The sequence below is a fragment of the Lipotes vexillifer genome, unplaced genomic scaffold (assembly GCF_000442215.2).
Source record: "Lipotes vexillifer unplaced genomic scaffold, Lipotes_vexillifer_v1.1 scaffold384, whole genome shotgun sequence".
NCBI lineage: Eukaryota > Metazoa > Chordata > Mammalia > Artiodactyla > Lipotidae > Lipotes > Lipotes vexillifer.
In genome coordinates, this window is record NW_006793498.1 from 4,599,281 (window position 1) to 4,620,324 (window position 21,044).

Genomic DNA, 21,044 nt, shown 5'->3' on the forward strand with positions numbered 1-21,044 from the left:
CGGTACGCGGGCCTCCCACCGTTGTGGCCTCTCCCGTTGCGGAGCACAGGCTCCGGACGCGCAGGCTCAGCGGCCATGGCTCATGGGCCCAGCCGCTCCGCGGCACGTGGGATCCTCCCGGACCGGGGCACGAACCCGCGTCCCCCGCATCGGCAGGCGGACTCTCAACCACTGCGCCACCAGGGAAGCCCTATTTTATCTTAATGTATAATAGGAATGAAAGAATGCTGCCAATTAAATTCACTTGCTGTTGATTGTACAACGTAGCCCAATTTCAGAGGGATTACATTATGGGAGGAAATGTGCAATTTGGAATTGATAAAGTATGGTATATTGTGGTATGTTATCCTTTTAAAGTTCTACTTTGGAACCCATTGAATTTATTTTATTCTGGTCTCTTTAATGTACTAGGTGACAGGTGATTGACAGCTAAATTTCTTTTGCATTCAGTAATCTTTTTCAAATTTTTCTTGAAAGGTCAGTGCCTTTTATATTAAGAATTGCATTTTTCTTACTCCAGCAAAATGAAGGGGATGGCCAGACAGTCACAGATGGCAAAAATCAGAAGTCCTGGCAAACGTCACAGATGGAAAAATGGTCGTGCTGGACAGAGAGCAGCCGTTGGGTCAGGCAATCCCTTGTGTGGTTCGAAGCCTGAAAGTACCCCCGAGGCAAGTTCAGACCCTCTGGGTGTTTTGGTAAACACCGATTCTGGTAAGCTAAATAAGAAAACACTGTGTTTTTAAGAGTATAGCCAGTGATGCAGAAATTGATTCTTCACATCCTTGTTTGGGGAAAGTTTAATGGCAAAAAATGTTAAAAAAATGTTCTTAATAGGAGTGTTTTGTCAAAAATCTTGTTTAAAGAATTTTTTTTCTGAATCTTGGGAATGAATGCATGAGGCAGGCAGAATGTGGGAGAAAGATTATATTTATTGGATAATTTCCTTAGTATCATATAATCTTGGAAATTTTCTTAAGATTATTTTGAATGTATAGATGTTGTGGATTCAGATTTGCACTGTTATGTGAATTTTCCCACCTAGAAAGCAGGAATTCCAATGGAAGCCAGTATTTATGCTGCTCAGCATGAACATGGTCTCTTTGGGTAAATAATATGAATTCCATATATTTACATAACACTGTTCTTCCTCAGAGCATAGAATATATTTATGTGTGTTTATTGTTTTCTCTTAAATTCCTTCTAGAATTTAGGAGATAAGTTTACTCTTGCGTATAAGTTGAGAAATTAAAGGACCAAAATGTTGCTGTCACAGAAAGATGCCGCTAAGCCTTCATTTCTCTCCTGAAAAATAAAAATGTTTATGTAAATATTTTACCACCTTTCCTTCTAATAATGATGTGAGGCTTTATCCAGTTGCTAGTGATTCTTCTTGTGCAAAGGGGTGTTGCTGATGTTACATTGCAGGTTTGCTAGCAGGCTCTGCTCAGCTTGGGGGAAAGCGGCTTCTATGACAATCACAGATTATGTTATAAATTTATTTATTTTTGGCTCTGTTGAGTCTTCGTTGCTGCCTGCAGGCTTTCTCTAGTAGCAGCGAGTGGGGGCTACTCTTCATTGCAGTGTGCGGGCTTCTCCTTGTAGTGGCTTCTCTTTGTTGCAGAGCACGGGCTCTAGGTGTGCGGGCTTCAGTAGTTGTGGCTTGCGGGCTCTAGAGCGCAGGCTCGGTAGTTGTGGCGCACGGGCTTAGTTGCTCCGCAGCATGTGGAATCTTCCCAGACCAGGGATCAAACCCATGTCCCCTGCACTGGCAGGCAGTTCTCAAACACCGTGCCACCAGGGAAGTCCCGTGGCAGATTACTGAATTTATGGATGGGAAGAAACAGGGGTATAACCACTTCATTGACTGAATCAGGAGGGAAAAGATCTTGGCATAAGGGAATGTTGGGCTAAGAGGGACAAGATAAAATTCAGTAGGAGTAATAATAATAAATTATCTTAACACCCACTAACACTTACTGAGTAAGGTATTGGGTTGGCCAAAAAGTTCGTTTGGGTTTTTCCGTAACATCTTACAGAAAAACCCAAACAAACTTTTTGGCCAACCCAATACTTACTGTGCTCTAAATGCTTTGTATATATTAGCTCTTTTCCTCCTGACAACGTTTTACGTATGTACAGATGCTACTTCCATTTTCGAACCAAGGAACTTAGAGTGAGTAATTTACCTTAGTCATGCTGCTAATTAATGGCAGAGCCAGAATTAGAATTTAGGTGTCTAACTCCTAGTATACTATACTATCTCTACACGTGAAGTCTGAATTTGGCCAAAAATATATTGTAGGAGTCTAGGGTAGTTGAGATGTGGGAGAGAGATTTAAAAAGGCATCTTATCCTTGCTGCTAGCAAGGCAAAGACAGAGACATATTGGGCCAGGGCTGAATTTACTCCTGGGCACTGATTTTTTTTCCTTCAAAAAATGTTGGAGAGAGCCCACATACTTATTCAGACTTACAGTTTGTGACCTTGATGATGAAATACAATCTGTACCTAAATATAAACTTCCATGTCATTAAAATACTTGAAACACAAATGTGAAGACTACTGTTATAAGCAGTGTTACTAATTTGAAAATTTCATAATTCTTCCCTTTATGCAATTTTCTAAATGAACATTTGAAGGATTCTGTAGCACTGAATACTCTGTTTTTGCATTGTTAGCTTTGGTTGGATAATTCTGTTTTCTCATTTTTAAAGAAGTGTTTCAATTTATCAATCTGGTGAAACACTAATAAAAAGATGAGTATATCTTGCCTCTATTTGTATGTAGATCTTCAAGAGACACCTTAGACCTGAGAAACAATAGTTAAATGCCTTTCATCCTCATGGTAGAAAGCGTTCAGTCAGATCTATGAGCAGTTGAATGAGAGATAGCAAGTAATTTTGTTTTGGCTTAATGTTGAAACTCTTATTAGCTATTCTGAGGGTCAGAGATGAAAATGTACGTCTTGAATATAAAAATCCTAAAAGTAAGCTGTAAATTTATAATACTGTTCTTTGAGGAAATCAGAATACCAACAATCAAATTATGGTAGCTTAATTTTGTAGGAAAGATTCCATTTAAATTTATGTTATTCTTTACCTGGGATTTCTTCTGGACTTGCACATTTTCCAAATCAATGTTTCAGAGTGTTGGTTTTTCAACTTTCCACTCCAGGTATAGCTACAGAAAACCATATGTACCATTTTTTCACATGCCCTAGATATATATCTCAGATTCTCGACTTTCCAATTTATCAGTTTTACCTTGTTTGGAAGCAGCTTCCTTCACATGGGCCAGAGCCAGTCAACCTTCATTAAGATCTAGTTGTGCTTGTTATTCAGGTTGTCGGTGGCAGGGCAGCATTGTGACAGTGTGGCCCTATTCATGCTCAAATGTCGCAGTTGACACTTTTCAGCACTAAGCTCACTTTAAAAATGAAGATCCCAATTTCTTTTATTTTTTACCTTTTTTGGGCTTAGAACCTTATCTTGACAGTAGCATTCACATTTAGACAAGATAGTAGTTCTTGAGAATCTCTGTAAACCTCATGTCACGTTTAGAAAATCACTGCCTGAGCCCACCTTTTTTTGATGGTAGTTGGTAGTATGTGAACCCTCATTAATTGTGCAGATGCTTTGTTTATTTATTTTTAAAGATGGAGAATATTTAAATTAAATTAAATTAATTAATATATTTTTGGCTGCATTGGGTCCCTGCTGCTGCGCGTGGGCTTTCTTTAGTTGTGGTGAGCAGAGGCTACTCTTCGTTGCGGTGCGCAGGCTTCTCATTGCAGTGGCTTCTCTTGTTGGGGAGCACAGGCTCCAGGTGCACGGGCTCAGTAGTTGTGGCTAGCGGGCTCTAGAGCACAGGCTCAGTAGTTGTGGCACACAGGCCCAGCTGCTCCACGGCATGTGGGATCCTCCCGGACCAGGGATTGAACCCATGTCCCTTGCATTGGCAGGTGGACTCTTAACCACTGTGCCACCAGGGAAGTCCCTGTGCAGATGCTTTAAATTGGGAGTTGACATTGTTTCAAAAGGAAAGCCTGTCATTTGGAGTCTCTCAGCTTACGAGTTTTGAATATGGCCTGTTGTCACTAGATTTCCTTGGTGGTGCTCTGCTCTTGTTTAAATACAGCATGTTCTATGGCTTTCCTGGCCTGTGGTTTTAACAAGTATTGTCTGGCCTAGAAGGAAAGGAGCTGGTCAGTAATGTGTCCTTGAGCATCACTGACTAAATTGCCTCAGTGTCCACAAAACAGGAAGGATCCAGTTTGTTAGTCATTCATTATAACAAATATAGCTATTGTCATAGAACACTGGGACATCAGTCTAATAACTATGCATCAAGGTAAGCTAGATGGCTTCTGTTGTTAAAAAGGTAGACATTCAAGTAAGAAAGTAAGCTGGCCTAGCACATCAGAAATCATGAATGCCCATTGTTAAATACCTGGTTTTGAGGTTTGGAAACTATAAACCAAAGTTCCCATTTTTTTAGAGTGACTTTTTCAATATATAGCTTTTTCTTTGTGAGAATTTATAAATCTTCTTGGGGTTACAGCATATAATTGTGCTTTGTTCCATAAAGGCAATAGGAAATAGTCGGGGGAGAGGAGGGTGGCACAAATAAAGAAATAAGTTGTAGAAAGAAGCCAGATGAGAAGCTTTTTCTAATGTTTAGAGTTGGGTAAGACATTCAAAGGGCAGTTTGTTTTTTGTTATTTTCATTTCAATAGGGATTTACTGAGGTCCTACATTTTGCTTGCCCAGCCCTATAATTCAGTGAAGTCTTTCCCTGCCTTCAAGAAACTCATAGTCTAGTGATAATTTTTAGATTAAAAAAATTTTTTTTGGTCATTGGGAACATGATGTGTATGTATGAGAGAGAGAGGTGAGATTTCCCCTAAGAAAAGTGTCACTATTTTTTTTTTTTAACAGTAAGAGAAATTATTGGAGTTGGTATTTATAATGCTTTTAAAGTTTGATTTTATAATCTTCATTGCTATTATTTTTGTACTGGTGTTTTTAAGTTTTAAAAATTTTTCTTAATTTTTATTCAATTATAGAAACTTTTATTATCCTAAATTAGGCCCATCAAAATTTTTAACACACATTAATATTAAATTGTATAAGACCTTAAAATATTACTCGAGGGATCTTTTTCGTTGTTTTATTTTTATTTTTTATGGTTTCTGTTTTTTTAAAAATTTTTATTAGAATATAGTTGACTTACAGTGTTGTGTTAGTTTCAAGTGGACAGCAAAGTGAATCAGTTATACATATACATACATCCACTCTTTTTTAGATTCTTTTCCCATATAGATCATTACAGAGTATTGAGTAGACTTCCCTGTGCTATACAGTAGGTCCTTATTAGTTATCTATTTTATATATAGTAGTGTGTATATGTCAATCCCAATCTCCCAATTTATCCCTCCCCCTTTACCCCCCTGTAACCATAAGTTTGTTTTCTACATCTGAAACCCTATTTCTGTTTTGTAAATAAGCTCATTTGTACTCTTTAAAAATTCCACATATAAGCGATACCACATGATATTTGTCTTTCTCTGTCTGACTTACTTCACTCAGTATGACAATCTCTAGGTCCATCCATGTTGCTGCAAATATACTGGTATTTTTAGTTTAGAGAGATGTTTTGGCTGCTTTTATTAAAATGTGGGCGAAGTTTCTTGAGTATTATTTTATCAGCTCTGCCTATGGTATAGTCATTCCAAGGTGGCTGCTAGAAATGCCTACATTAGAACTGCCAAGTAGATCTGAGCGTCTATGTGAACAGCCTTCTGTTTTTGAGATGAAGAGTCACCATAGAGGATGTTTTGATAGTGCCAAAAGTGTCATTACATGTGGTGGGTCCCCAAAACATAACTGAGGGGGACGAAATAGGAAAAGAGGTGGTCATTTGTATGAACTAGCTCTTACCCTTGGGAAGGCAGTTAAGTGTAGTGAGCTTTGTGACACTCCTCGTAATGAGTACACCAACCACTCATGTTGTGGTTTTAATGTATGTCTAAAATTCTTTGCTTCAAGAGGTGGAGATTAATTTCCCTCCCCTTGAATGTGGGTTGGACTTAGTGATTTGTTTCTAGGAATAGAATAATGAAAGAGCAGAGTAGTAACATGGTGGAGACTACCGAGTGATCATGGTTAATATCACCAGTAATAGGTTGAGATGTACCCCCTGATATATGATGAGAAGGTCACTACCTAAAATCCACAGCCTCAGTCTAATCATTAGAAAACATCAGACAGACCCAGCTGAGGGGTATTCTACAATAACTGACTGGTAGTCTTTAGAACAGTCAAGTTCATGAAAGGCAAGGAAATACTGAGAAATTGTCACAGGTTTGGAGAAGACACAGATCAAGGAGTCATGGTGATTGAACGTGATGTGATATGGTGGATTGAATCCTAGAACAGAAAAAGGACAGTGGAAAAACTGGTGAAATTACATTATAGTCTGTAGTTTAGGTAGTAGTACTATTCCAATGTTAATTTGTTAGCTATGGTAAATGTACTGTGGTTTGTAAGATGTTAATATTAGGGGAAGCTAGGTGAAGCGTATATGGAAATTCTTGGTACTATCTTTGCAACACTTGCGTAAATCTAAAATTGTTTCAAAATATAAAGTTTAGGAAAAAAAGGGAGGCAGGAAAGGGGTGATATGTAGGCCAGTTAAAGCTGTGTGGTCCACTTCTTGAATTGAATTGTGAGGAAACACTTTCTTCCAGGTTTTATTTCCTATGTTTTCTTCTTCTATTCATTTCTGATTACAAAAATAATGCAGAAAATGTGAGGAAAAAACTGAAAAGCATAAAATAAAAAACAACCTACTTTCTTAACTTACAGACAGCCACTGCTTACCTTTTGTTTTATATCCTTCAATATTTTTCTTATACACATGTATGTGATTTTTTAAGAAAAATGGAATCATTTTATTGAAAAGAAAAAAGAATAAGCTCTGAATCCAGACAAAATCAGGTTTCTTTTGTCGTACCACCTCGGCATAGCTCTGTCATTCTGTACCAGTTAGCCTTTTTGAACTTGTCCGTAACTCATTCATGCAAGAGTTTGTTCTTCAAATATTTCTTGAGCACTTATGTACTGTTCTAGGCTCTGAGGATACAGTACTGAACAAAGCCAAACCTCTTCTCTCCTGTACCTTATGTTCTGCTTGGGGCAGCTGTAGTAAATAGGGGTTGATATCCTTCATAACGATGAGTAAAGCTAAGGAAAAGGATAGAGAATGGCAGTTGGAGAAAGGGGTGTGCTATTTTATGTAATCAGCAATGGCATCTGTATGATAAGGCGACATTAAGAAATCTGAGTAAAATTAGGGGCTGAGACCTGAGGGGAGAGTTTTCCAAGCAGAGAAAGCAACTAGTGCGAACACCGCATGGTGAGAGCATGCTTTGTGTATTCGGGGAACAGCAAGATTGGAGTGGAGTAAGCCAGGAAGAAAGTGGTGAAGGATCAGATCAAGTAGGGTCTTGTAGGCAGCCAAGGACTTGGGACTTTACTCCGAGGTTGAGCAGAGAGGTGATGTGATGCGTTAAGGTGGAGAATGGACTACAGAGGTGGGCGGGTCATATCAGGGTGTCCTTTTAGGAGGCTGCTAGAACTGTCCAGGTAAGAAATGTTGACTGGGACTGGGGTTATAGAAGTGAAGTAACGAGGAGGAGTATGATTCTGGATATATCTTCAAAATAGAGCTGACCGCACTTGTTGCTAGATTGGGTATGGTATGTGAAAGAGAGGAGACTCAGGGTGATTGCTGGGCTTTGGCGTGACCATGAAGAGCTGGCGTTTATCGAGATGGAGACTACGGCAGGCATGTTTGGAGGAGAAGTCAAGCGCTTGTTTTTGGACATGTTAACCTTTGAGGTGCCTGTTTGATACCCAAGTAGAGATGTTGAATAGCAGTTAGGTTATTCTGGAGTTTAGGGGATAATTGAAGGCTGGAGGTATACATTTGTGATTTACCAGCATCTAGATAGTACTTTGAGACAAAATGAGATCATAAGAGGAGGAGGAGGCATAAAGAGAAAAGGTTGCTGAGGATTGGCCCCAGGGACATTCAAGAATTTTGAAGTTGGTCGATGAAGAGAATTTAGTAGGGAGACTGGGAAAGGAGAGCCAAGTGAAAAGGTTCTGGAAGCCAAGTGAAGGAAATGTTTTTAAACGTAAAGCATGACTACAGTTGGCCCTTGAATAATTTGGGAGGTTAGGGGCACTAGCCCTCCACGTGGTCAAAAATTCAAGTGTAACCTGTAGTCTGCCTTCCATGTAATGCAGTTCTTCTGTATCCACAGTTCCGAATCCATGGTTTCAACCAACTGCAGATCAGTTTCAATAGTATTTACTATCGAAAGATATCTGTGCATAAGTGAACCCATGAACTTCAAGCCTGTGTTGTTCAAGGGTCACTTGGACTGTCAGATATCATCACTAAGTTAAATAAGATGAGCACCAACAAGTATTCCTATTTGGCAACACAGAGGAATCCAGTGAACTTGGAAGAAAAAGGTTCACTGGGGGGCTTCCCTGGTGGCGCAGTGGTTGAGGGTCCGCCTGCCGATGCAGGGTACACGGGTTTGTGCCCCGGTCTGGGAGGATCCCACATGCCACGGAGCGGCTGGCCCGTGAGCCATGGCCACTGGGCCTGCGTGTCTGGAGCCTGTGCTCCAGAACGGGAGAGGCCACAACAGTGAGAGGCCCACATACTGCAAAAAAAAAAAAAAAAAAAAAAAAAAAAAAAAAAAAAAAAAAAAAAAAAAAAAAAAAAAAAAAAAAAAAAAAAAAAAAAAAAAAAAAAAAAAAAAAAAAAAAGGTTCACTGGTGTGGTGGGCCTGAAAGGCAGATTGGAGTAGATTCTGGAGCATGTTAGATAGCTGTAGGAAATTTCAGGCCCGGGTGTTCCCTGGTGAATTATATAAATAGTTATTTGGGGTTTTGCTGTGAAAGGGAACAGAGAAATGGGCTGTAGCTGGAAGACATTTATTAACATTCTTGACCAGAGAGACATTTTGGTAGGATGACTTACTTTTAAGAAGAGGACTTTATATATCTGTAGGAGATATTCTAGCCCACTAGTTAAGAATTGGGATTTGGAATCAGATAGCTAGAATTTAAATTTGACCCATGTGTTCTATAGATTTGTTACCTAAAGGATCATCCAGTTCAGATTCTCTGAATTTTGGTTTCATCACCTGTAATTAATAATGAAGGCAGGGCTTCCCCGGTGGCGTACTGGTTAAAAATATGCCTGCCAAGGCAGGGGACATGGGTTCGAGCCCTGGTCCGGGAAGATCCCACATGCTGCGGAGCAACTAAGCCCGTGCACCACAACTACTGAGCCTACGCTCTGGAGCCTGCGAGCCACAACTACTGAAGCCCACGCTCCGAGAGCCCACGCTCTGCAACAAGAGAAGCCACCGTGATGAGAAGCACATTCACTGCAACAAAGAGTAGCCCCAGCTCACCACAACTAAAGAAAGCCCACGTGCAGCAACAAAGGCCCAATGCAACCAAAAAAAAAAAAAAAAAGTGAAGGTGATACTTCATAAGGATTAAATGAGCTCCTGCTTTTAGAGCATTATATAGTCAACTGTATTGTACTTTTTGGTGCCTCTCTTTGGGTCTTAGAAGGAAATACTACACTTTGGTACATCATCATTCAAACAATGAGATGACCAGTATCTATACTAATATTGTTGCAGATTCTGTTTTATCCACTAGTAACTTATTTATATATATATATATATAACTGCATATTTTCCTTTCCCTTTATTAATTCAGGAGAAAAGGTAATAAGTTAGCTAAAAATCGACAAGGAGCAGTGTTTGGAGGGGCTGCTGCTGGGCAGTGTGGGTTGGGGGAGGAGAGAGGATTTAACTTCATCCACCAGAAGGTGGTAATTCCATACTCACATAAAAGTTTCCTCCTGTCTGCTACTGGCATGTTTTGGTTTCCCTTAGACTGACTTGGTAAATGTTAAGTACTGTCTTGAAACATTTCATATTGGTTGTGGGTTGAGTTGGTTCACTACACAGGCAGGTTACTTACTGTCTTCATTCTTCAGTCAGGCATTACTGACTTGTTTAGAATAGATGTAATACATTTTGAGAGCTGCCAAAAATAAATGTAATAGGTGGTGTCCGGGGGCTATAGCTAGGCTTACTGGGCTCTGATCAAACACTTTACCTTTGGCAGGCTCTTAGTACTTGGTAAATTCTCATAGTTGGCTTGTTTACTTAAGTTCTTAGAAGTTCTAAATAATAAAAATTTGGGGCAGATTCAGTTCAGCGTAACTCTTTGTGCCTTTAGCTATAGAATGGTTGAAATGTTATATGTGCCCTCTAACCCAGTCTTAAAAACAACAAAAAGAGTGGATATTTTATATTTTATTTATTCTAAATCTAATTTTCACAGTCTGTGATCCTAATCCAGTGAAGTCAAATAAGTTTATGGCCTTCCTGCTACCTTAATAAAATTAATTAATAGCCTAAATAAAATAAAATAATAACAAAGGCTGTCTGGTTAATTTAGAGAAGGCCCAAGTTCCATAACCTGTGAAGCATGGTAAGAAACTGAGTCGTGTATAGCTTCCATTTGCCCCTCTGTTTTCTCTTTGGGGTAGATAGCTTATCTGACCATAAAGATTTAAACCAAGGGGAAATGTTTCGAGTCTCCTGGATTTCATTTTTGGGAAGATTGAGGAAATGGTCAGAAATTACGTTCTTTTCACTAACACATGAGGGAGTGGGGGGCTGTCGGCTTTCTTTCTTATGGTTGTAGATATTTTTGGTATACAGTTTTACTCTTAGGTCTTTCTATTCCAGAGTCCGATAAAGAGGAGAAACCACAAAGTGCTGTCATACCTAAGGAAGTGACACCAGCCCTGTGCTCCCTAATGAGCAGCTATGGCAGCCTCTCGGGGTCGGAGAGTGAGCCAGAAGGTAAGTTATGGCCTCAGTTGTTACAGTTAGGTTTGTTTCGTTGCTTTTTGCCTTTGATGTACACTACACATCAGCAGCATCCTTTCATGTGCATGTATCTGAGGACAAGATGTGTCATGCACATTCTTTGATCCTCAAGTTCCTTCTTCATTTGATTCAGAAGTTAACATGGGATGAAATGAAGTGGGAGAAATGGGGAAATGTATTGCTCCTCTAGGAGAAAAGGGCAAACAATAATAAAAGAATAGGAAGGGGAAGAGATAATATCCACTAGTGAAATCAAAGAATATTCTAAAAGATATAGTGAAGAAGGTTAATTACTTCTCTCTACTCTCAAGAACCCTTTTCTTAACATGTTTTGCACCTTCAGTAGGTGGAGGGAGGTCCTTTGTGACAAAGAGGATAATAACATTCCTTACATGTATATGGAGCATTGCTCTTTATAGAGCTCATTTACCTAAATTATCTCATTTGGAGAACACAATAACCCTATACTTGCATTGCATTCGCCTGCGTATGTACTTTAAAGGTTGAGAGACACGGAATCCTTTAGATAGTCTTTCTGAGAAGTTAACATTGTTCAGGATACATGTCTTAACCTTTAAAGATGATAATAAACCAGCTCAATCAATAGCGTCTCTTTTAGGGCCACCTAAAAGAGCTGCAAGTAGGCTTGGCAGTATGGCAGTTCTTAACCCAAGGTTCATATCAGTAATCCAGCATTTGTTTAGTGAATAAGCATGTGTCCTGTTGTGCCTGTGTACCTGGCTCTGCATGGTCATTTTATCTAGGCTTCACCAACCAACCAGCAACCAACCATGAGAGAATTCATGAGTGTGTGTCTCAGATATGTAATCACAGTAGGGGCTGTACTCAAGAATAGAGGGTCTTAAAAGTGAATATGTAGGATGAAGGGAAGGTTTGAATGTAATTGGATGAAGATGGCAGGACTTTTAATGTTGGCTAGGCTAGAGAAAATCAATGTTTGTGTAGTTGAGATGTTGAAGGAAGAGTTGGGCTTTAATACGAAAGTTAAGGTTTAGATCTATCTATAACAGGAATTTTTTCCCCCCTTTTTTCCTTTTACTATGGTAGCTGGCTAAAAGCTAGTTGAATTTTGAAATATAAACTACTTTGGCTTTATCAGGGTATTCCTTAGCAGATGGTTGCCTCTTCTTATTTCTTTTTTTTAATCTTAAGAAAAACAGTATTTATTTCTTTACTCTTGTTTCCATTATACTGATATGAAGATGAAGTTATTCTTTAAACACGTATTACATTTCCTGCTTATCATTTGTGTTTATGACAGGTGATAGCAAAGAAAGCTATTACCAGATTACTGAATCCCATAAAAACAAGCTGTTCTAACGCTTTCTTCTCTCATTCCTAAGATAAAACATTTTATACTCATGTCTTCATTTTGAGGCTGCCACTATTTTTTAAATTAGAAGGAAGAAAGGAAACTGGAAGGGATCTTTGAGGTTTCAACCCTCCATTTTATAGACCCTTAAGCTTCGAGAGGGTAGGTTTGCAAAGCTGATGTAAAGCTTAGGTTTAGGGACTTAAATGTCTAAAGAAGCCAACTATATTGCCTTTCATTACAGTCTTTCTTTGTGTGGCATTTGCTATCTTCCTGCACAGTAATGCATAGCTTTTCTTTCCTAGTACATAACAGAAGATGTTGTCTGTTAAAAGATATATTTGATTTTGTATGAATTCATTTTGACTAATTGTTTAAAATGTCCTGCCTTAAGGAAAAAGTCCTTGCTTCACATTCCTAAGCCTTACGAATTATTTTATGTAATTTGAATTCAGCTTTATTAAGCCATCCAGGTCACTAGCAAATTTCTAGCTTTCAGTGTTAATTCTGGGCTATAGGATAGGATAGGATATTGACACAGAGGGACTTCAGAGTAAATAAACCAAGGAAATAAAGTGAGCCTTCTCTGGACCATGAAATAGCGTCTAGAAGGCTTCTTATTTAAGTGGGTTCTAAATGGAGAGAAGCAGTCTGATTCTCACAGATTTTAACGACAGTATTTTCATATTTAAGACCTGTCTTAACTTAGGAATTAACATAGAAGTGTGTAGAGGATCTTAAACATGAATAGTGCTTTTCCAGAATGAATTTTAAACAAGGAAAGGGTCCTTCCAGAAAGACTGAGCAAAACAAGAGGCTATATACTTGGTTCTGGTGCTGTCAGAATCATTAAGAAGATATAGATAGGAAAGAAAATTTCAGTGAGCCGTATTTCCAAACGTTTTATCTATCCTGTGTCTTGCATGTTAGTTTTTTGGTTTTGTTTGTGCCATATGAGACGTTAAGCACAGTTTTGCAACTCCCCAAAATTGTTATGTTTCTTCACACAGGTTTGGCTATGATTGAGGGACATAAGAGAAAATAGTGCCCTAGTTTTTCTTTTTTGCCTTTAATTATTATTCCCATAGTTTTGAACTCTGCAAACCACTTGTGAATTCTTAGCTGCATTGTTTTATGGTTATATTTCTCTTCTTTTCCCCATTAGTTTGAAGGCACATTAAAATCACTATCAGGGCAAATTCTTACATAGTGCTTACTCTGTTTCGGGCACCGTTTAATGTGCTTTACTCATTTAATTATTGCAGTAACCTCATGAAGTAGGTGCCATTACTTATGAGAAAATTTAGACAGAGATAAGTCGCTCCTCCAAGGTCACACAGCTGGAAGTCTTGGATCTAGAATTTGAACCTAACAGTTTGTAACAGAGTCTGTGCTTCTGACACTTACCCTGTACTTGCTTTCAAATGTAATTTCCACATTCAGTCCTATGTAATGCTTTAATGTTGAGGGTCTTGAGGCATATGATTAGCCTGTTACACTCTCGTCCAGGCAGTTGAACTCAGTTCCCGACGTCTAGGATAGAACTCTATATCACATTAGCCTATAATTCATGGTAATCAAAAATATAGAAAAACCATTTGGGGCTGAGAGGAGGGAATTCCTATCTTAATACTTGTGAATTTTCAACTGATTATATGGTGGTGGCTGTTTTTTTTCTCAATATGGTGAAATACACCAATTGATTTTCAAATGTCAAACCAACCCTTTATTCCTGGGATAAAGTCTACTCAGAATTGGTGTATTACCTGTTTAATACATTACTGGATTTGATTTGCCAATATTTTATTAAGGATTTTCGCATCCATGTTCTTGAGGAATATTAGTCTGTGTTTTTCTTCTCTTATAGGCTTTGTCTGGATTTGGGATGAGTTGGGATCTGTTTCCTCCTCCTCTTTTAAGGGTTTGTGTAGAATTGCTGCAGTTTTTTCTTGTTTGTAGGATTCAGTAGTGAAGCCATCTGTACCTGGCATTTTCTCTGGGGGAAGATTCTAAATTAATCAAATTTCCTTAATAGGTATAGCACTATTCAGATTTTTCTACTTTTTCCTTGAGCCAATTTTGGTAATTTATATTTTTCAAAAGAATTTGTTTCAATTTGACCAATTGTCAAGTTTATTGGCATAAAGTTGTTTGTGATATTTTCTTGTGATATATGTAGGATTTATAGTGATGTTCCTTCTTTGATTCCTTATACTATTAACTGGGGTTTTTTCCCCCTTTTGATCAGATCATCTTGCTAGGTGTTTATTAATTTTATAAATCTTTTCAAGGAACTGCCTTCTGGCTTTGTTGATTTTTTTCTGTTGTCTATTTCTAATTGATTTTCACACTTTCACTCTTTCTTTCCTCCTCACTTTCTACCTTGTTACGGTAGAAACTTAGATAAGTGATTTTAAATTTTTTTCATTTCTAATGTAAGCGTTCAGAGCTATACATTTGCCTCCATGTGTTGCTTTAGCTGCGTCCCTTAAATTTGACACATTTTGTTTTCATTTTTATTTATATCAAAATATTTTTTAATTTCTGTTGTGATATGTCCTTTAACTCTGGTTATTTAGAAGTCTGTTGTTCAGCTCCAATTTTTTGGAGGGTTTTTAAAGATAGTTTTCTGTTACTGATTTTATTTACTTCTGTTATGGTCAGAGAACATATTCTATATGCTTTCAGTTTTTCAATTTATTGAGATTCGTTTTATACCCCAACACATATATACCCCAAAACATGTTTATGTGAACTTGACAAGACTGTGTGTTGTGTTAGCAGGCATGAAAACAACATGAATCTCCTGGTATGTCTCCATCAGAGCTCCTAGGTGACCAGGAGTGAGCAGTCATATTTTGAAAGGAATCTTTTTCTGAGCAGTAGGTCTCATCAATAGGCTTGATATAGTCAGTAAACCATGTCATAAACATGTGCTGTGTCATCCAGGCTTCGTTGTTGCATTTACAGAGCACAGGCAGAGTAGATTTAGCATAATTCTTAAGGACCCTAGGATATTCAGAATGGTAAAGGAGCATTGGCTTCAACTTTAAGTCACCAGCTGCATTAGCCTCTTACAAGAGAGTCAGTTTGTCCTTTGAAGCTTTAAAGACAAGCATTGTCTACTCCTCTCTAGCTCTGAAAATTCTAGATGGCATCTTCTTCCAATACGAGGCTGTTTCGTCTACATAGAAACTCTGTTGTTTAGTGTAGTCGCCTTTGTTAATTGTCTTAGCTAGGTCTTCTGGATAATTTGCTGCAGCTTTACATCAGCACTTGCTGCTTCACCTCGCACTTTTATGTCATGATGACGGCTTCTTTTAAATCTCTGTTAGTTTCAGACCTTTCTTCTACAGCTTCCTCACTTCTCTCAGCCTTCGTAGAATTGAAGAGAGTTAGGGCCTTGCTCTGGATTGTAGGCTTTTGCCTTAAGGGAATGTTGTGGCTGGTTTGATCTTCTGTCCAGACCACTACAGCTTTCTGCATATCAGCAGTAAGGCTGTTTCCCTTCCTTATCATTTGTGTGTTCACTGGAGTAGCACTTTTAATTTCCTTCAAAAACTTTTCCTTTGCTTTCACAACTTGGCTAACTGGTACAAGAGGCCTAGCTTCTGGCCTGTCTCAGCTTTTGACTTAAAGTGAAAAACGTGAGACACTTCCTTTCACTTGAATACTCAGAGGCCGTTGTAGCACGGTTATTAACTGGCATAATTTCAGTATTGTGTCTCAGGGAATAGGGAGGCCTGCGGAGAAGGAGAGAGATGAGAGAATGGCAGGTAGGTAAAGCAGTCAGAACATACATATTTATGAATTAAGTTTATTGTCTTATATGGGCATGGTTTGTGGTGACCCAAAACAATTACAATAGTAACATCAAAGATCACTGATTACAGATGACTATAACAAATTTAATAACAGTGAAAGTTTGAAATATTGAATCACCAAAATGTGACAGAGAGACATGAAGTTTGAAATATTGAATCACCAAAATGTGACAGAGACGTGAAGTGAGCAATTGATGTTGAAAAAATGGTGCTGATAGACTTGCTCAGTGTTGCCACAAACCTTCAATTTGTACAGAACGCTCTGTCTGTGAAGAACATTAAATCGAAGCACAGGAAAGTGAAGTATTCCTGTAATTTAAGAATTTTACAGCAATATACTTAGATTTTCCTCTTCCCTTCCTTTGTGCTATTGTTATCTTAGATTTTAATTCTATAGATGTTATAAACCCTGCATACATTGTTGTTATTATTTTTGCTTTAAATAGTCAATTATCTTTAAAATTTTTTTCAAATGAGAAAAAAGGTCTTTTGTATTTATCCACATATTGACTTTCTGGCACTCTTCATTCCTTTGTGTAGATCCAAGTTTCCGTCTGGTATTATTTCTTTCATAGGGATCATTTTCTGTAGTTCTTTGTGGTAATCTCAATTATTGGCAGTCATAGCTCACAATTTGAAAAATTTTGTATAATACATTGTACATGCTCAGTTTTAACTAATAAGTAGCCAGTATTATGGCTGGGGAAGGGGAATATTATGGGTTTTTTTTTTTTGTTGTTATCTTTGTAAGTTTTCCCTGTTTTTTAATTTGTTTTTTATTTTTGTGTTTATTTTTCATCACATTAGAAGCTCCCATCAAGACTGAAGCAGACATTCTGGCAGAAGACCAGGTTCTTCATAGCAGTACTCCTAAGAAACCAAGTCAAGATGTTAAAGCAACTGTTAGAAATTTCTCAGAAGCCAAGTATGAGAGCCAAAAGAAAAGTTTTAAAAACACAAATCCTAAGAGGAAAAAAAATTATCGCAATTATCAAACATTATTTGAACCAAGGACACACCATCCATATCTCCTGGAAATGGTAAGTGATTTTTCTTTATGTTCTGATCTTTGTGTTCTTCTTGTGTCTTGAAGATAGAGCTCCTGGGCTTGTGTGTGTGTATTTTAAGGTTACCAGAGACATATGCTCCTTGAAGAGTTATCTATGTATCTTAATTCTGAAGCTGCATTTGAAATATAGCTGATATTTGGTAAATGTAGAATAATTACAGTTTTCAAAACTGCTTAAAATAAAGGAATCTAGGTTTAAGTGGTTGGTAAAGAAATATGTATTGAAGTGTACTGACCTTTATAAAGTTTTCCTGTTGAAAGCACAGCTAAATACAGTGCAGGCTGAAGGGAGAGAAAGGGTTTTATGTTTATTCTGTGCATTATTGGCTTTATTCTCAGCATGATGTGCTCAAAAATTTTTGATCTTTCTTCAAATTGTAAAGAAGCAATGCCTCTTTTGATTCTAAGTGATGGACACGAAGCTGTTCAAAGATCCAAGACTTTCATATCTAAGAGTGATAGAAATACTCTGAAATTTTCAGTGGAATTGTAAAACTATCTATTGGCATTCTGTGCAAAGTCTGATATATGCTTCTGCTGTAGCTGAAGTGTTCTGTGCCTACACTCTATGACATGTTGTAATACATGTAGACACAGTTGCTTCTTAATAAAAATTGATCTGAAATGTACTCTGTTTTGTAAATTTTGGTACTATGTAAAGTCAATTGCGTTTTTTTAATATTTACCTTATAAGTGGTATTAAATCATCTTTCTACTGAAAGGTCCTGTGTGGGTGTTTCTGAACTACATTAATGACATCAGAAGTGAAATGAGTAGTTACATTAAATCTTTTTGGCGAATCACATATAATTCCTTGGTTATGTATTCTAGATACCAGGGATTTTCAGCTTTCTCTCAATTACAGTAAAAACAAAAATGGGAAGTTCTGAAAGACCAGCAGTGTTAGGATTTTTTACTGCTAGTTTCATTATTACTATATTTACCAGATCTCCTTACCACTTTCTGTACTGTTTATAGATTTGGGTTTAGGAGGATCCTGTTTGACATGATTTTTAGATTTAAAGAATTGTAGACTTTTAAACCTATTTTTCCTGTCCTTTGCTTGATAGTCCTAGAGAGGATCTCAAATACGAACATTTGTGCTTAAAGCTAGATAGTTTTGGTTAAAAGGAAATATTCTTGCATTGTATTTTAGGAAAATAATTAGTAAATATAATACACATCTTTATTGTTCTGTATTCTTTATATAGAGAAGGCACACATTGCTATTTTAGATGGTGTTTCTTGGATATATTTTATTTACCAGCTAATCTTTTTATTTATCATTTTTTAGCTTTTAGCTCCAGACATTCGACATGAAAGAAATGTGATTTTGCAGTGTGTTCGGTACATCATCAAAAAAGACTTTTTTGGACTTAATACTACTTCTGCAAAAACTAAAGATGAATAGGTGTCTGGTGTTTAGTACACATATCTGAAGCCTGTAAAATCGTAACATCTTCAAGTTTGTGGAGGAAAACCTTTTCTTTTTTTTAAACTGGATTAGTAATTAAATTGTAAGCCTCATGGGCTATTATGTAGGATTTTCAAGTCTTTCCTTTGACTCTATACAAATAAATACATAACTGATTTTTAAGACTGTGTCTGTATTGTTGGGATCATACATAATATTTGCTGGCAGAATTCTACTTTTTACTTGTGTTTATTGCTGTCATGTAAGGAAGTCTGCCCTTGGGCCAGTTAAGAATTGAAGGTACTGGTTTAGTGGTAAAGAAAAAAATTTAAAAAAATTTAAATTCAACTGAGCAGACCTATAGGTTGGGGAGAGAAATACAGTCATTTTGTTTTGAATACGGGAGAGGAAGAGTCATTCTTTAACTTCAGCAAAGGGGGATATTTTAAAAATAAACCAGAGCAAATTAATACAATGAGAAGGTCTTGAAATTTTAATTGTCACTGTTTATTTCAAAGGACATGTTGAAATTCACCTATTGGCATTTAAGTAGCTCAAATACTGATCATTTGAAACGTTACAGATATGGCCTCTGTGTGTGTTTCAGTTCAGTTGAAGTGCTTCTTTTTGGTATGGTTCGGAATTGGACCTTTTAAAAAATTTTTCCTTTGAAAAAGTATGTAAAGTATAGTACTTGATGAGTTTCAATTAGTTTCTTATAGCATAAACAGTAGTTTGTGAAATCATGGTACCTGAGTTTTAAATAATTAAAATTTGTCCTATAAAGATAGTAATTGAACCTTCTAAAAATGTTTTATTTTATTTTATTTTATTTTGTTGCGGTACGCGGGCCTCTCTCACTGTCGTGGCCTCTCCCGTTGCAGAGCACAGGCTCCGGACGTGCAGGCGCAGCGGCCATGGCTCACGGGCCCAGCTGCTCCGCAGCATGTGGGATCTTCCCGGACCGGGGCACGAGCCCGTGTCCCCTGCATCGGCAGGCAGACTCTCAATCACTGTGCCACCAGGGAAGCCCTAAAAATGTTTTAAATAAATAGCTGCTAAGATCATTTTATCTCCTCTAATACCAGAGGTTCTGGTCTTATGTTCTAGTCGTTTGTGCTAGCTAGTGCTAGAGCTCTACTCTTTTGACGTACAGCCAAAGGAACTGGATTTTTATAAAGTAGTCCGTTGTTGTAGTTGGCAAATTAATTTTATCTGACATTGTTATTATTGAAATCCATGAATCTTGCCTTCAAGAAATAAGGCAAGAAAGCTGGTAAGCAGGTCTCTGCCCTCTTGTTCCTCTGCATCTGTAAGATGCCATCCCAAATCCTGGAACACCACGCATGAAACACCGTGACATCACAGACCTGAGGTTAAGATTCATACTGAAGTCAGTGTTTCCCAACCTGGTAATCACCATACAGACCTTTTAATTCTGCTTTGCTCTATTCCTCCAGTGAGCCCCATATTTTGGAAAATTATCTGTCCAGTTCATTAATTAATTCAGTTCTTATACTACTTCAGTGGATTAAAGATAGAAAAATGAACCAGGCCTTGCATTATTCAAAGATGTGACTCTTAACCCAATTCATCTCATCAGGATGGATGAAGTAACCAATGTTACAAACTGACTTAATATTCAAATTTTGACTGGTCTGCAGTTTTATCACAGGTTAGCATGCAAATTCCATAGGCTTTTAAATATATAAAGGAATTCACAGACTCCTAGGCTACTTTCAGAGAACCACTCTGTCTCCAGGGGTGTTGACAATCACTGCTTTAAGGTATATTGTGCAATGTTTTATTTTCAATCTTTCTTGTTTTCTAATAGATGTACTTAAAACTGAAAATGCTCCTCCGAGTACCGCGTTGGCTGTGTCTGACAGTCTTAAGCTGTGGTGACTGTTGTTTATTTCTAGTGGGTAATCTCAGATTCAGTTGCCTTTATATTTAAACCAGGAATTGCTTAATGTGTTTAAAATTTCCAAGCAGATAGAGTGTAACCTGTAAGGTTTCTACTTTATGGAATGCATAGTCAATATCTGTAAATATTCTGTGAGTTATGGGGGGGGAGGTGTGACTTGCCTGTTCTTTTTTGGATTTAACTTGTTAATTGTCAGACCTTCTACATTCTTATTGTCCATTTAATGAATTGATTTCTGAGATGTGAAAGCATTATGTGACTGTTGGTGAGCTGTGCCTTTTATAACTGAGATATTCTCTTTTGTCCTTAATACTTTCTGCATTGGCTCCTATTTCCCCCAATTAATGTAGTCAAAACAGCTTTGGGGAAGTTCAATCTAAGAGTCTCTGGGAAGTTTAATCCATTCATATTAATTGAAATTGTTGAAATTTTTGGACTATTCCTACCATCGTATTTTGTATTTTCTGAATAT

The 21,044-nt window shown here is 37.6% G+C and overlaps 1 protein-coding gene across 1 annotated transcript in view; it reads left to right on the forward strand.

Moving 5' to 3' along the window:
- Positions 1-18,826, forward strand: part of NUFIP1 (nuclear FMR1 interacting protein 1) — a 44,362-nt gene extending 25,536 nt beyond the window's left edge. Inside the window, exons 7-10 of the mRNA XM_007466464.1 lie at positions 521-714; positions 10,862-10,978; positions 16,970-17,202; positions 18,526-18,826. Coding sequence (XP_007466526.1) covers positions 521-714; positions 10,862-10,978; positions 16,970-17,202; positions 18,526-18,642 — 661 coding nt within the window. The 3' untranslated portion in view covers positions 18,643-18,826. The remainder of the gene's footprint in view (positions 1-520; positions 715-10,861; positions 10,979-16,969; positions 17,203-18,525) is intronic.
- Positions 18,827-21,044: the final 2,218 nt, after the last annotated feature.